General features: G+C 46.4%; 1 protein-coding gene across 1 annotated transcript in view; it reads left to right on the top strand.

Moving 5' to 3' along the window:
• The window catches only part of LOC139239443 (kinesin-like protein KIF24), a 148480-nt gene that overhangs the window by 79741 nt on the left and 51160 nt on the right, over nucleotides 1-17579 (top strand). The window contains exon 6 of the mRNA XM_070868192.1: nucleotides 1455-1542. Within this exon, the coding sequence (XP_070724293.1) occupies nucleotides 1455-1542 (88 nt within the window). The remainder of the gene's footprint in view (nucleotides 1-1454; nucleotides 1543-17579) is intronic.

The raw sequence follows: 17579 nt of genomic DNA, 5'->3' as shown, positions 1-17579 counted from the left end.
CCGGTCATCAAAATCCACGGCAAGGCCTTGGACAATATGGACCATTTTCCATACCTCGGGAGCCTACTATCAGCAAGGGCAGACATCGATGATGAGGTCCAACACTGCCTCCAGTGTGCCAGCACAGCCTTTGTTTGCCTGAGGAAGAGAGTGTTTGAAGACCAGGACCTCAAATCTGGCACCAAGCTTATGGTCTACAAGGCAGTAGTGATACCCACCCTCCTATATGGCTCAGAGACATGGACTATATACAGCAGACATCTCAAAACACTGGAGAAGTACCACCAGTGATCCTGCAAATCCACTGGGAGGATAGACGCACTAACATCAGTGTTCTCGCTCAGGCCAGCATCGAAGCACTGACCACGCTCGACCAGCTCCGTTGGGCGGGTCACATCGTCCACATGCCCGACACAAGACTCCCTAAGCAAACGCTCTACTCGGAACTCCTACACGGCAAGCAAGCCCCAGGTAGGCAGAGGAATCGTTTCAAGCCTCAAAGCCTCCTTGATAAAGTGCAACATCCCCACTGGCACCTAAGAATCTCTGGCCGAAGACCACCCAAAGTGGAGGAAGAGCATCTGGGAGGGCGCTGATCACCTTGAGTCTCATCGCCGAGAGCCTGCAGAAACCAAGAGCAGACAGCGAAAGGAGCATGCGGCAAATCAGGCTCCCCACCCACCCTTTCCTTCAATAACTGTCCCATCTGATGATGATGAAGTGTGAAGTGGTTCATTTTTGTAGGAGGAATAAGAAGACCCGTTATTCTTGAGAGAGGTTAGGAGAAATTATTTTTACACGAGGATTGTAACAGACGGCTGCTCAGATATTGCCCGTCTTACTCTATCGCTCAAAGTCAGAATTACCCCCGTTGAAGTCGGAGATCATCTTTTAAGAGAAGAATGCTAAATATTTGAAGCAGAGAAAGATAGAAGGCTATGGGTGGAGACCAGGGCATTGAGATTAATTTTGATTGCTCTAGCAAAGAGCCAGCACAAATATGAAGGGATGAATAGCCTCCTTCTGTGCTGTAAATGTTTATGTTTCATATCTTTCTTTTAAAAAAACGTAATTTAACTGTTAATAACTAAACTGCTCACTTAAGTGACATTCTGCCGTTAGTTTTTTTTTGTGGGAGGGGAGGGGCTCTTGTATTTGCAGATTTTATCATAGCTAACTCTTCTGATCCTATCAGCACTAGTCAAAAGATCTGTGTAACAAGACATCAGAATGCACTAATTTGTGAAACCGAAAATCTCCCACAGTCTGTAATATGATTAAGAAGGAAGGATTCCTCTTTGTACCATGTGCAGCAAAATTATAAATATATTTAAAACAACTAAAGTACTTTCTTACAGATGTATTTGGTGGATGTTTGTTTTCATTAATTTAGAAGTAAGAGCAGTGTGTTATTTTAGTTACATAGTTATGACTTTTCATATTCTTACTTCCAGGTTGTTTGCCAGGGAAGATGGCAACCATGTAGTGCAAATAGTGGGATTGCGTGAAATTCAGGTGGAAGGAGTAAAATCTTTGTTAGAGGTAATTAAAAATAGAAAATATTATGAAGCATATTGATTTGAAGCCCCTTCTCCGAAACTTTGTTTAATGTCATGTGTTACAGCCAATTTTTATTCCCAAGAATGAAGTGAACCGAAAAGACTTGCATTCAATTGCATTGAATTTCAAATTCAGATGGAGGGCGAGAAAGTTGGATCTCTAACCAGCATACTAAGCTTAAATAAAGGAGACTATGAAGGTATGAGGGCTGAGTTGGCTAAAGTGGACTAGTAAAATAGATAAAAGTGTAGGACGGTTGATGAACAGTGTATACATTTAAGGAGATATTTCACAACTCTCAAGAAATAGGAGCAAGAGTGGGCCATATGACCCGTTCGGCCTGCTCCGCCATTCAATAAGATCATGGCTGATCTGATCATGGACTCAGCTCCACTTCCCCGCCCGCACCCCATAACCCCTTATCCCCTTATCGTTTAAGAAACTGTCTATTTCTGTCTTAAATTTATTCAATGTCCCAGCTTCCACAGCTCTCTGAGGCAGCGAATTCCATAGAGAAGAAATTCCTCCTCATCTCTGTTTTAAATGGGCAGTCCCTTTTTCTAAGATCATGCCCTCTAGTTCTAGTCTCCCCCATCAGTAGAAACATCCTCTCTGCATCCACCTTGTCAAGTCCCCTCATAATCTTATACGTTTCGATAAGATCACCTCTCATTCTTCTGAATTCCAATGAGTAGAGGCCCAACCTATTCAGCCTTTCTTCATAAGTCAACCCCCTCATCCCCGGAATCAACCTAGTGAATCTTCTCTGAACTGCCTCCAAAGCAAGTATATCCTTTTGTAAATATGGAAACCAAAACCGCACGCAGTATTCCAGGTGTGGCCTCACCAATACCTAATATAGCTGTAGCAAGATTTCCCTGCTTTTATACTCCATCCCATTTGCAATAAAGGCCAAGATACCATTGGCCTTCCTGATCACTTGCTGTACCTGCATACTATCTATGTGTTTCATGCACAAGTACCCCCAGGTCCCGCTGTACTGCGGCACTTTGCAATCGTTCTCCATTTAAATAATAATTTGCTCTTTGATTTGTTCTGCCAAAGTGCATGACCTCACACTTTCCAACGTTATACTCCATCTGCCAAATTTTTGCCCATTCACTTAGCCCGTCTATGTCCTTTTGCAGATTTTTTGTGTCCTCCTCACATATTGCTTTTCCCATCTTTGTATCGTCAGCAAACTTGGCTACGTTACACTTAGTCCCTTCTTCCAAGTTGTTTATATAGATTGTAAATAGTTGGGGTCCCAGCACCGATCCCTGCAGCCAGCACCCCACGAGTTACTGGTTGCCAACCAGAGAATGAACCATTTATCCTGACTCTGTTTTCTGTTAGTTAGCCAATCCTCTATCCATGCTAATATATTACTCCCAACCCCGTGAACCTTTATCTTGTGCAGTAACCTTTTATGTTGCACCTTGTCAAATGCCTTCTGGAAGTCCAAATAAACCACATCCACTGGTTCCTCTTTATCCATCCTGTTTGTTACATCTTCAAAGAACTCCAGCAAATTTGTCAAACATGATTTCCCCTTCATAAATCCATGCTGACGCTGCCTGACCGAATTTTGCTGTTCCAAATGTCCTGCTATTGCTTCTTTAATAATGGACTCCAACATTTTCCCAACCACAGATGTTAGGCTAACTGGTTTATAGTTTCCTGCTTTTTGATTGCCTCCTTTTTTAAATAGGGGCATTACATTTGCAGTTTTCCAATCTGCTGGGACCTCCCCAGAATCCAGGGAATTTTGGTAAATTACAACCAATGCATCCACAATCCCTGCCGCTACTTCTCTTAACACCCTAGGATGTAAGCCATCAGGTCCAGGGGATTTATCTGCCTTTAGTCCCATTATCTTACGGAGTACCACCTCCTTAGTGATTGTGATTGTGTTAAGTTCCTCACCCCCTATAGCCCCTTGATTATCCACTGTCGGAATATTGCTAGTGTCCTCTACCGTAAAGACTGATACAAAATATTTGTTCAGAGTTTTTGTCATTTCCATGTTCCCCATTACTAATTCCCCAGTCTCATCCTCTAAGGGACCAACATTTACTTTAGCCACCATTTTCCTTTTTATATACTCCAGGCCACACCTGGAGTACTGCGTACAGTTTTGGTCTCTGTATTTAAGGAATTTATACTTGCATTGGAGGCTATTCAGAGAAAGTTCACTAGGTTGATTCCAGAGATGAGGAGGTTGACTTATGAAGATAGGTTGATTAGGTTGGGCCGAAATCACGAGTTCAGAAGAATAAGAGGTGATCTTATCGAAACGTATAAGATTATGAGGGAGCTTGACAAGGTGGATGCAGAGAGGATGTTTCCACAGATAGGGGAGACTAGAACTAGAGGGCATGATCTTTGAATAAGAAGCCACCCATTTAAAACTGAGATGAGGAGGAATTTCTTCTCTGAGGGTTGTAAATCTGTGGAATGCGCTGCTTCAGAGAGCTGTGAAAACTGGGACATTGAATAAATTTAAGACAGAAATAGACAGTTTCTTAAACGATAAGGGGTTATAGGGAGCGGGCAGGGAAGTGGACCTGAATCCGTGATCGGATCAATCATGATCGTATTAAATGGCGGAGCAGGCTTGAGGGGCCGTATAGCCAACTCCTGCTCCTATTTCTTATTTCACATAAGACCTTTCATAACCTCAGGATGTCCTAAAGGACTTTACAGCCAAGGAAGTACTTTTGAAGTGTAGTCACTGTTGTAACGGAAAGTGAGCCAAACATAGTGTTGATAAGCTGGACAAGTCAGGTGATAAGGAAAGGAAGAGATTGCATTGTTAAAGTCAAATTGAAGACAAATCTGATCTTCCGGGAAAAAAAAGACGGGATACCAGCCATATGTAATTATGAATCAGCATATCAATACTCCAGAAGACAGTTTTTTTTATTTCATTGTGAGCATACATGCAAGCTATCAGCATTTCAGACTTCCTATCAGTTGTCTACGTTTATAAATAAAAATCAGTGGCTGTTTCCGATTGGGCACTCACTCTCATTTTGTCCATGCAATCCAGCCCATGAATCCTGGGTAACCCAGGCTTATTTGCTTATATTTTATTCGCTGGTTTGTTGCATTTGAATTTTCTTTTTCTTTTTTTGTGTGAGCCTGCAGGTTTGGAAAACATGGTTGTTGGCACTGTTGCTTTACTGGTGAATTAATCCAAATCAGAACATCGTGATCTATTGGTATCGGCAACCTTAAATATATATCCAAATTATGGGAACATAGATTTAAACTTTATATTTGGCCCCCAAGGCTCCATAGTATGCATCTATGTGATCTAAAAAGAAAAACATTTGGATCAAGACATCAGTATTACAATTTCTTCAACTGCAAGGTTGAATTGATTAAGTTCACAAATTTCTACCTGCTTACAATGCAGATCGTTTTTCTTTTGTGTTTTGTTTTTGTGGATGTGACTTCCCCTTCCTTCCTGCCCCCTTTTTTAATATATTTTCTTCTTTTCCTTTGTCTGTGCCACGTACTATTCTTAACCAAGACGGCAAGTGACTTTTCCCATTCCCCTGCCAATGCAGCTCTAAGGATACCATACAGCAAGTGGAAGATATACCAGAGCATCTCTGATTCTTGTTTGATTTCCCTCCTTCCCCATCCTCTCTTGGGAAGGGGGGAAGGGGAGGGGAGATTCCTGCTCCGTTTCTCCACAATACCACAGTGTAGGTCTGTAATACACTACATAAAGGATAACAAGTGCAAACCCACACTTTGTTCCTTTGCCATTCATTAAAACAGATGGCTCAGTTAAAATCTGGTAAATGTTAATATTTTTAACTGTTGATTTCTAGTGTTATGGGTAGCCATGAAATTAAAGCCAAGGCGGCAAGGAAGGATCTGGCAAGAAGCATCTGCTCTATATTTGACACTTGGACATGACTTCATTTTTGCAGTCTCAGTCCAGCAAATATTTGTGTCGCTGTCGGAGTTCCTTTAAGATTAAGAGGTGGGAGTGGCCTCTGCGTTGTAACGTTTTTCAGCATCCCAGGTTAATTGGCAACTGTCATGTATCTTACATTATTATATATAACTGTATCCTAACATGCTATACATGACTGTAATAAGATATGACCTGTAACCACCAGCATACCTTACCACCAGGGGTGCACTTACAAGAGACAGGTATATAAGGACAGGTCTCAGGCAAGTGCAGCATTTCAGAGCTGTGAAATAAAGGTGCAGATCCAGAGTGACCTTGACTTCACTACATGCCTCGTGTGAATCTGTACTGAAGGGACAGGACTTTACAGTGGCGACGGGTTACGGGATTACAGAATCCACAGAATGGCGAACAACGGATCAGATGAAAAGTACAATGCGGGAGACAATTGAGAGGACTTTATAGAAAGGCTCCAGCAAAGCTTTGTAACCAAAGACTGGTTAGGCGACGATAAGGCAGACAAGAGAAGAGCCCATCTCTTGACCAGCTGTGGCTCGAAAACATACGCTTTAATGAAGGATCTGTTGGCACCCGAGAAACCAGCAAGCAAGTGATTTGAAGAATTGAGCACACTGGTAAGAGACCACCTGAAGCCAGCGAGCAGCCTACACATGGCCAGACACAGGTTCTACAACTACAGACGCTGTGTGGGCCAGAGCATACCCGACTTCGTGGCGGAACTTCGGAGGTTGGCTAGTTTATGTGAGTTCTCCGATGAACTGAGGAGAGAAATGCTGAGAGACTTTTTCATTGAAGGAATAGGCCACGCAGGCATATTCCGAAAGCTCATCGAGACCAAGAACCTGACCTTGGAGGCAGCAGCACTGGTTGCACAGACATTCTAGGTAGGGGAAGAAGAAACGAGGTTAATTTACAATGCAGGTACAACAACTAACGAAATATTGGAACAAGAAGTTCACAGCACTAAACAAGCTGCTACCCCCACACACAGACAAAACCGGGAGAACAGGTTCTCGACAGCAGGCAGAAGCCATCAAGGGCCACAGGAATGGCCGTTCACACCTCATCAACCCACAATGCGAGCAATCAACTACAAACTGAGAGAAGCTCAAGAGAGATCAGCCAGACGCAGCTCATTCTTTGGGAACTTTTTTCACAATGGAACAGGTCTGTGCTGGAGGTGTGGGGGTGGACACTCATCAAGGGGATGTCGATTTCAGCAGGCTGTTTGCAGAAATTGTGAATATACAGGGCATTTGGCCCGCATGTGCAAAAAAACGGCAGCCCGGCTGGTATACAAATCGGATGGGTCACAAGATGGTGGGGACAGTACCCGGGACACCGGTGTACAGTGGGTCAACGCGATCAATGGCCGCTGCTCCTACAACAGGACGCCTCCTATAATGATGAGGGTCCTACTCAACGGGATATCTGTCAACATGGAGCTGGATACGGGAGCGAGTCAATCTCTCATGGGGGCTCAACAATTTGAACAACTGTGGCCGCATAAAAGAGACAGACCAAAACTCACAAGGGTTGACACCAAACTAAGGACCTATACCAAAGAAATCGTACCAGTCCTCGGCAGCGCCATGCTCTCTGTCACACACAAAGGGACAGTGAACCGACTTCCCCTATGGATTGTCCCTGGAGACCCCCCAGCACTGCTGGGGAGAAGCTGGCTGGCAAAACTAAACTGGAAATGGGATGATGTCCATACCATGTCATTAGAGGAACGGATTTCCTGCTCAACAGTTATAAAGCGATTTGAACATCTCTTTCAGCCAGGTGTGGGCACTTTCAAAGGGGCCAAAGTCAAAATCTACATCACACAGGATGCTAGACCGGTCCATCACAAGGCCAGAGCTGTACCCTATGTGATGAGGGAAAAGATTGAACACGAACTAGACAGGCTTCTGCGGGAAGGCATTATATCACCTGTGGAATTTAGCGACTGAGCAAGTCCCATCATCCCAGTCATGAAGCCTGATGGATCCGTACGAATCTGTGGGGACTACAAATCTACCATAAACAGAGTCTCCCTACAGGACCAGTACCCGCTGCCCAGAGCGGAGGACTTATTTGCCACATTGGCTGGAGGTAAACTTTTATCAAAATTAGACCTCACATCTGCGTATATGACGCAAGAATTGACCGAGGAATCCAAGCTACTCACCGGCATCAACACACATCGAGGCCTTTTCCTGTACAATCGATGCCCATTCGGCATCAGGTCGGCAGCTGTCATATTCCAGCGCAACATGGAGAGTCTGCTCAAGTCCATCCCGGGAACGGTTGTATTGCAAGACAACATACTTATCACGGGCAGGGGCACCGACTCCCATCTCCGTAATTTGGAGAAAGTACTAAAGCGGTTGGATCGGGTAGGCCTACTAGTCAAGAAATCCAAGTGCCTGTTTCTCGCACCCAAGGTTGAATTTTTGGGCAGAAGGATTGCCGCTGATGGAATCTGCCCAACAGAGTCCAAAACAGAAGCAATTCGCCTGGCACCCAGGCGCCGGAATGTCTCAGAACTGTGCGCCTTTCTCGGGCTACTCAATTACTTTGGGAACTTTATGCAGAACTTAAGCACGCTGCTGGAGCCTCTCCACGTGCTACTCGGGAAGGGGTGCGATTGGTTTTGGGGGGATGCCCAGCAACGCGCCTTCAATAAGGCACGCAACCTTCTGTGTTCCAACAGTGTTTTGACTTTCTTTGACACAGGTAAAAAGCTAGTTCTCACATGCGATGCGTCAGCGTATGGGGTCAGGTGCGTTTTGCAACATGTCAATAGTGCGGGCAAATTACAATCCAAAGCTTATGCCTCCAGGTCACTTTCGCGGGCGGAGCGCGGGTACGGAATGGTAGAGAAGGTGGCGCTCGCGTGCGTGTACGGTGTCAAAAAGATGCACCAATACATTTTCGGGGCCAGGTTTGCGTTCGAAACCGACCACACGCCCCTCACGTCCCTCCTATCGGAGAGCAAGGCAATAAACGCCAACGCCTCGGCGCGAATTCAACGGTGGGCACTCATGCTGGCGTCCTACGACTATACCATAAGGCACAGACAACTATGCCGACGCGCTCAGCAGGCTACCTCTGGCGACCACGGAAGGGTCTGACGAACAGACTGAGATAGTTGTGGCAATCAATGCCTTTGAGTCCACAGGTTCGCCCATGACACTCGCCAAATCAGAGCCTGGACGGCCAGCGACCCCACGTTATCTTTAGTAAAAAGATGTGTCCTAACCGGTGACTGGGCAGAGGCTCGCGATGCCTGTCCCGAGGAATTAAAACCCTTTCACAAGCGCATGCATGAGCTATCACTACAAGCAGACTGCCTGATCTGGGGCAGCCGAGTAGTCATGCCTCTGCGAGGCAGAGAGGCATTTGTCTGGGAGCTCCACCGCGAGCACCCGGGGATCGTTCTCATGAAGGACATAGCCAGATCCCACGTCTGGTGGCCTGGTATTGACGCGGACTTGGAGCTCTGCGTCCGAAGGTGCACCATTTGTGCCCAACTCAGCAATGCCCCCAGGGAGGCTCCACTGAACCCCTGGCCCTGGCCTACCAAACCGTGGTCGTGGGTGCACGTAGACTATGCGGGCCCATTCATGGGCAAAATGTTCCTCGTAGTTGTAGATGCATTTTCAAAGTGGATCGAATGCACCATTTTAAACTCGAGCACAACCTCCACCACTGTGGAGAGCCTCGCAACCATGTTTGCAACGCACGGAATCCCTGACATATTGGTCAGTGACAATGGTCTGTGCTTCACCAGCACAGAATTCCAAGACTTTATAATTGACCACGGTATAAATCACGTCAAGACGGCACCGTTCATGCCGGCCTCCAACGGCCAGGCGGAGAGAGCAGTGCAAATCATTAAACAAGGCATGCTTAAAATCCAAGGTCCCACGCTGCAGAGTCGCCTGTCGCGACTGCTGCTGGCATACAGATCTCGTCCGCACTCACTGACTGGGATGCCCCCCCCCCCCCCCGCGCAACTGTTGATGAAAAGGACTTTAAAAACAAGGCTCTCATTAATCCTCCCAGACATGCACGAAATCGTTGCGGCAAAGCGCCGTAAACTGACTGAGTACCATGACAGAAATTCGAGGGGGAGATGGAATGAGATAGGGACCAAGTGTTTGTACTAAACTATTGGAAGGGGTCCCAAATGGCTTGCAGGGACAGTAACGGGCAAGGAAGGAAACAGGCTACTGGTAGTACAAAAGGACAATGGCAAAACCTGCCGTAGGCATGTAGACCAAGTCAAAAGCAGATTTACCAACAACACTGCGGAACCAGAGGCAGACTACAATGTGGAACTCGCACCGCACCTGGTGGACAGACAGAGGGAACAACCTGAGGAAAGGGCAATCCCAACAGACAGCCCAGGCGAGTCAACAACAATCGCACCAATCGGAACAGACAGCCCAGGCGAGATACCACACCCAAAGAAAAACAGACACCAAGGCAAACAACTGAACCACAACTCAGACGCTCCACGCGAGAGCGTAGACCACCTGAGAGACTGAACGTATAAAGACAATAAGACCTTGGGGGAGGGTGATGTTATGTATCTTACATTATTATATATAACTGTATCCTAACATGCTATACATGACTGTAATAAGATATGACCTTTAACCACCAGCATACCTTACCACCAGGGGTGCACTTGCAAGAGACAGGGAAAAAAGGACAGGTCTCAGGCAAGTGCAGCATTCCAGAGCTGTGAAATAAAGGTGCAGGTCCAGAGTGACCTTGACTTCACTACATGCCTCGTGTGAATCTGTGCTGAGGGGACAGGACTTTCCAGCAACACTTCTTCTTTTGTCTGGTAGTAGCAAAGCAAATCGAATGTCAATATCTAAGTTGGATATCCAGGCCAAAGCTTCCGATGTAACAGCGTGGATATCTTTGAGGAAATTTGTAAGCAGCCTCTGAGGCCAGTGCTCAATGATGTGCTCCAGGGTCTGATTAGCAGCTCCACATCACTTGATGGTGATGTTTTAATCTTCCACCTATGGAGAAGGTGGCTGTATCTACCATGACCAATTTTGCGGCGGTTGATGGTTGTCCACTCTTTGCGAGGAAGGTTTGATCCTTCAGGTTGTACTGTGGAGTCCTCTATAAGGAATCCATTCCGTATGTCAGTTCTTCCAAGCATTTCACCATCAGTCATCAAGGCTGAGGGGAGATCGCTGAAGGGCTTTGGCGACGGTCCAAAATGGCCTTCTAGATTTAAGACAGGTTGGTGGTAGGTTGTTCAAGTCGGCCTGGATTGGCATGTTTTTGCTGGTGTAGTGGTTGTATTCTCAGGAGGTGTAGCATAGGTGTGGTAGTGCGATGTTTGCAAGCATGGGCAGCCACGGTGTTGGTGTTGATAAAAGCGTATCGGTGATAATTCTCATAGTAGGATTCAGCTGGACATCAACGGAATTGACATGTGGACTTGATAGCCATGCCGGAGAGCAGTACTCCGCTGTACACCAGGGCGAGTGCTGCCGTACGGAGGGTTTGAGCATCTGCTCCCCATGTGGGTCTGGCGAGTTTCTGGATCAAGTTGACCCTACTCTTTAGTTTCTTCCCAAGGCTCTGGAGTTGTGTATATGACAGGGTGCAATCAAGCGTGACTCCGAAATAGGAGTTTTTTTTGGCATGACTTACCCCTGCGCCGCAAAAGGAGATTTTCAAAGCTTGGTTTGCTTGATGGCTATTGAGGTGGAATATCGAGGTGACAGTCTTTTGCGGGTTTGGCCGAAGTCGCCATCGGCGGAAGTAGGACTCCTTCCTCTGTAAATCACTGGTCAGGGTCTCTTCGGTGATGGACAGATTCATGTTTTGCGTGTCCAAGGCAATGTCATCAGCGTATATGAACTTGCGGGATTCTGTTTCGGGCAGATCATTGGTGTAGACGTTGAATAACATGGGTGTCAGGACAGAATCCTGTGGGACAACACCTTATCCCTTGAATCTTGCAGCACATTAGGCCTGTTGTATCTGTGCTGGCTCTTTGAAAGAGCTATCCAGTTTAGTTCCACATCCCAACTTTTTCCTCAAAACCTACAAATTAGTCCTCTTAAATTGCCTTTTGAAAGTTTCTATGATTCTAACACGCTTTCAGTTACTGTGTTCCAGATCGTAACAACTGGTAACCAACCCACTTGCTAGAGGAAATAGTTACTTCCCTACTTGCTCTATCAAAATCCCTCATTAACTTTCTCTGCTCTAAGGAGACCAGTTTCTCCAATCTCTCCCTCATCGCTGGTATTATCCTGGTATTATCCTCTTCGAATTGAAGAACAAAAAAGGGGCGATCACACTGCTAGGAGTGTACTATAGACTCCCAAACAGTCAGAGGGAAATAGAAGAGCAAATATGTAGCCAAATTGCTGAGAAATGCAAAAACTACAGGGCAGTAATAGTAGGGGATTTCAACTACCTAATATTAGCTGGGATGGAAGTAGTGTGAAAGGTTTAGAGGATGCAGAATTCCTAATATACATTCCTGAGAACTTTTTTAGCCAGTATGTAGCAAGCCCAACAAAGGAGGGTGCGGTTCCGGACTTCGTTTTAGGGAATGAAGTTGGGCAGCTAGAAGGGGTATCAGTGAGAAAACATTTTGGTACTAGTGATCATAATTCAGCTGGATTTAGGGTAGCCAAGGACCTCTGACCTTCCCAATACCTGCCCCTAGCCAAGCCTCGGATCACCTACCATCTCACCGAAAGGCGCTACTCAGCGCCGAGCATACAGCCCGCATCTCGCCATAGGCAATTAGGCTCATATAGCAGTTCCTGGTCTCCAGTCGTCTTGGACCCCCTTGCCACTGGACCAAGACCTTGCTCAGCTAAGCCCATGTGGTAGCCGGTGTGCAACAGCCACCCCACGTTAAAAGAACTTAAGCACAGGCATCTTCCACCCTCTACAGACCCAATCCACTTCCGGACCGGGGTAAAGCAGGGCTGCATCATCATGCCAACCCTCTTCTCAATCTTCCTCGCTGCAATGCTCCACCTCACACTCAACAAGCTCCCAGCTGGAGTGGAACTAAACTACAGAACCAGTGGGAACCTGTTCAACCTCCGTCATCTCCAGGCCAGATCCAAGACCGTCCCATTGGTTCTGTAGCGAACTACAGTACGCGGACGACGCATGCGTCTGTGCACATTCAGAGACTAAACTCCAAGACATGGTCAATATCTTCACTGAGGCGTACGAAAGCATGGGCCTTATATTAAACATCTGTAAGACAAAGGTCCTCCACCAACCTGACCCCGCCACACAGCACTACCCCCCCCCCCCAGTCATCAAGATCCATGGCGCGGCCCTGGACAGCATGGACCACCTTCCATACCTCGGGAGCCTATTATCGACGACGAAATTTAGTACCGCCTCCAGTGCACCAGCACAGCCTTCGGTCGCCTGAGGAAAAGAGCGTTCGAAGATCAGGCCCTCAAACCTGCCACCAAGCTCATGGTCTACAGGGCTGTAGTGTTACCTGCCCTCCTGTATGGCTCCGAGACGTGGACCATATACAATAGACACTTCAAATCGCTGGAGAAGTACTACCAACGATGTCTCCGTAAGATCCTGCAAATCCCCTGGGAGGACAGACGCACCAACATTAGCGCCCTCAACCAGGCTAACATCCCCAGCATTGAAGCAGTTACCACACTCAACCAGCTCTGCTGGGTGGGCCACATTGTTTGCATGCCTGATACAAGACTCCCAAAGCAAGCGCTCTACTCGGAGCTCCTACACGGCAAGCGAGCCCAAGGTGGGCAGAGGAAACGTTTCAAGGATACCCTCAAAGCCTCCTTGATAAAATGCAACATCCCCATCGACACCTGGGAATCCCTGGTCAAAGATCGCCCTAAGTGGAGGAAGTGCATCCATTAGGGCGCTGAGCACCTCGGATCTCATCACCGAGAGCGTGCAGAAACCAAACACAGGCAGCGGAAGGAGCGTGCGGCAAACCAGACTCCCCACCCACCCTTTCCTTCAAAGACTGTCTGTCCCACCTGTGACAGAGACTGTAATTCCCGTATTGAACTATTCACTCACCTAAGAACTCAGTTTTAGAGTGGAAGCAAGTCTTCCTCGACTTCGAGGGACTGCCTATGATGATGAGCTATGGAACAGGACAAAGATAGACCCGGAATAAAAGTTCTCAATTGGAGCAATGCCTATTTTACTAAGCCGAGGGGTGATTTAGCCAATATGGACTAGTAACAGCTACTGAAAGGTAAATCAGTGACAGAGCAGTGGGAGTCATTTGAGGAGGAAATCCTGAGGGTTCAGAGCAAGTATGTTCCTTAAAGAAAAAGGGTGGGACTAACAAATCGAGAGTCCCATGGATGTCAAGTGGCATACAGGGTAGGATAAAGAAAAAAAGGGAAGCTTATGACAGATACCGAGGGCTCAATACTGCAGAAACTTTCTCGGAGTATAGAACATGTAGGGGTGACATTAAAAAGGAAATTAGGAAAGTAAAGAGAGAGTATGAAAAAATGTTTGCAAGTAAAATCAAGGAAAATGCAAAAATGTTTTATAAATACATTAGGAGCAAGAGGATAACTAAAGAAAAATTAGGTCCTCTTACAGACCTTAAAGGTAATGTGTGTGTGGAGGCAGAAGAAGGGGTATGAATTAATGAATACTTTTCGTCTGTTTTCACAAATGAGAGGGGTGATGCAGACATTGCACAGGGAGGAGATATGTGCAATATTTGATAAAATAAACATGGTTAGAGAGGAAATATTAAGGGGTTTAGCAGCTTTGAAAATGGATAAATCCTCAAGCCTGGATGAAATGTATCCTAGGCTGTTAAGAGAAACAAAAGAGGAAATAGCAGAGGCTTAGACCATTATTTTCCAATCCTCTCTGGCTACAGGTGTGGTGCCAGAGGACTGGAGGACTGCTCATGTTGTACCTTTGTTTAAAAAGGGAGAAAGGGATAGACTGAGTAATTACAGGCCAGTCAACCTAACCTCGGTGGCGGGAAAAGTATTGGAGAAAATTCTGAGAGACAGGATAAGGTGGTTAAGAAGGCATATGGAACGCTTGTCTTTATTAGCCGAGGCATAGAATACAAGGGCAGGGAGGTTATGCTTGATCTGTACAAAACACTAGTTAGGCCACAGCTAGAGTACTGCATGCAGTTCTGGTCATCACATTACAGGAAAGATGTGATTGCACTGGAGAGTGTACAGAGGCGATTTACGAGGATCTTGCCTGGATTGGAGAATTTTAGCTGAGGAAAAATTGGATAGGCTGGGTTTGTTTTCTTTGGAAGAGAGGAGGCTGAGGGGGGACCTTATCTTAGGGGAGAGGTGATTTTATCGAAACGTATAAGATTATGAGGGGGCTTGACAAGGTGGATGCAGAGAGGATGTTTCCACTGGTGGGGGAGACTAGAACTAGAGGGCATGATCTTAGAATAAGGGGCCGCCCATTTAAAACAGATGAGGAGGAATTTCTTCTCTTGGAGGGTTGCAAATCTGTGGAATTTGCTGTCTCGGAGAGCTGTGGAAGCTGGGACATTGAATAAATTTAAGACAGAAATAGACAAGTTTCTTGAGCGATAAGGGGTTATGGGGAGCGGGCGGGGAATTGGAGCTGAGTCCGTGATCAGATCAGCCATGATCTTATTGAATGGCGGAGCAGGCTCGAGGGGCCGCATGGCCTACTCCTGTTCTTATTTCTTATGTTTTTATGTTCTTATTATTGAGGTGTATAAAATTATGAGGGGGCTCGATCGAAAGAAAGAAGGAAGAAAGAAAGACTTGGATTTATATGCGCCTTTCACGATCAACAGACGTCTCAAAGCACTCGACAGCCAATGTACTTTTGGAGTGTAGTCACAATTGTAATGTAGGAAATGTTTCCTCTACCTTCCGAATTCATTTTCTAATTTTCTGCTTTCCAATTCCAGCTTTGCTTCTCCCTTCTGAATCTACTCTCATGTTCCCATCCCCCTGCCAAGCTAGTTTAAACACACCTCAACAGCACTAGCTGACCCCCCTGCGAAGATATTGGTCCCGGCTCTGTTGAGGTGTAACCCATCCGGCTTGTACAGGTCCCACCTCCCGCAGAAATGGTCCCAAAGCCTCAGGAATCTATAGCCCTCCCCCCTCCTGCCCTATTTCTCCAGCCATGCATTCATCTGCTCTATCCTCCTATTTCTGTACTCACTAGCATGTGACACCGAGAGTAATCCAGAAATTACTACCTTTGAGGTCCTGCTCTTTAATCTCTCTCCTAGTTCCCTAAAACCTGCCTGCAGGACCTCATCCCTCTTTCTACCTATGTCATTGGTACCGTGACCATGACCTCTGGCTGTTCAACCTCCCCCGCCCCCCCCCCAAGAATGTCCTGCAGCCGCTCAGTGACATCCTTGACCCTGGCACCAGGGAGGCTGCATACCATCCTGGAGTCCCGTATGCAGTCACAGAAACGCCTGCCTGCTCTCCCCTCACTATTGAATCTCCTAACATTATTGCTCTTCCACTCTTCTTCTCCTCTGTGCAGCTGTGCCTCCCGTGGTGCCATGGACTTGGCTCTGGCTGCATTCCCCAAAGGAACCATTGCCCTCACCAGTACTCCGAACAGAATACTGGTTGGAGAGCGAGCCGCACTCGGGACTCCTGCACTACCTGCCACTTCCTTCTCCTCTGTCGAGTGGTCACCCATTCCCTCTCTGCCTGCACACTGTTAAGCTGCAGAGGACCACCTCCCAAACGTGCTATGCACGAAGTTCTCAGCCTCGTGATGCACTGCAGTGACTCCAGCTGCAGTTAAAGGTTCGAAACACATGGTTGTCACGAGAAGCATTCAGGACTTCCCAAATGGTACAGGATGTGCATTCCACGGTACTGAGTTGCCCTGCCATGCCTCTATTTAATAGACTTAACAGAAATAAACTTAAAACTTAAAAAAAAAACACTCACCAGCTCCTCACCAATAAGCTCCTTCCCTTGTGCCAACGTGACCTTTTTTTTCTGATGTCACTCTTTCGAACTTTGCCTTTGTTGAGTTGCTGCCACTCCCATACAGGTCCGCTGCCTCTGTCATGCTCCTTTATGGCTGTTCCGTCTTGCCTCTGGTCCCGCTGCCTCCTCCATTTGTTCTTAAAGGTTAAGTATAACTTCCTTGTTTTTGTATTCAAGGCCCCTATTTACAAAGCCAAGTATCCCTTATGCTTTCAGAATGACTTTATAAGAACAGAAGAAATAGGAACAGGAGTAGGACATACAGCCCCTTGAGCCTGCTCCGCCATTCAGTAAGATCATGGCTGATCTGATCATGGACTCAGCTCCATAACCTGCTCCCCATAACCCCTTATCCCCTTACCGTTTAAGAAACTGTCTATTTTTTTCTTAAATGTATTCAATGTCCCAGCTTCCACAGCTCTCTGAGGTAGCGACTTCCACAGATTTACAACCCTCTTGTCATCATCTCAGTTTTAAATGGGCGGCCCCTTATTCTAAGATTATGCCCCCTAGTTCTAGTCTCCCCCATCAGTGGAAACCTCCTCTCTGCATCCACCTTGTCAAGCCCCCTCATAATCTTATACGTTTCGATAAGATCACCCCTCATTCTTCTGAATTCCAATGAGTAGAGGCCCAACCCACTCAACCTTTCCTCATAAGTCAACCCCCTCATCTCCAGAATTAACCTAGTGAACCTTCTCTGAACTGCCTCAAAAACAAGTATATCCTTTCGTAAATATGAAAACCAAAACTGCACGCAGTATTCCAGGTATAGCCTCACCAATACCCTGTATAACTGCAGCAAAACTTCCCTGCTTTTATACTCCATCCCCTTTGCAATAAAGGCCAAGATACCATTGGCCTTCCTGATCACTTGCTGTACCTGCACACTATCTTTTTGTGTTTCATGCACAAGTATCACCAGGTCTCGCTGAACTGCAGCACTTAGCAATCTTTCTCCATTTAAATAATAACTTGCTCTTTAATTTGTTCTGCCAAAGTGCATGACCGCACACTTTCCAACATTATACTCCATCTGCCAAATTTTTGCCCACTCACTT

Source organism: Pristiophorus japonicus, chromosome 2, assembly GCF_044704955.1.
Source record: "Pristiophorus japonicus isolate sPriJap1 chromosome 2, sPriJap1.hap1, whole genome shotgun sequence".
NCBI classification, from domain to species: Eukaryota; Metazoa; Chordata; class Chondrichthyes; family Pristiophoridae; genus Pristiophorus; species Pristiophorus japonicus.
This window is presented reverse-complemented; position numbering and strand designations above follow the sequence as displayed.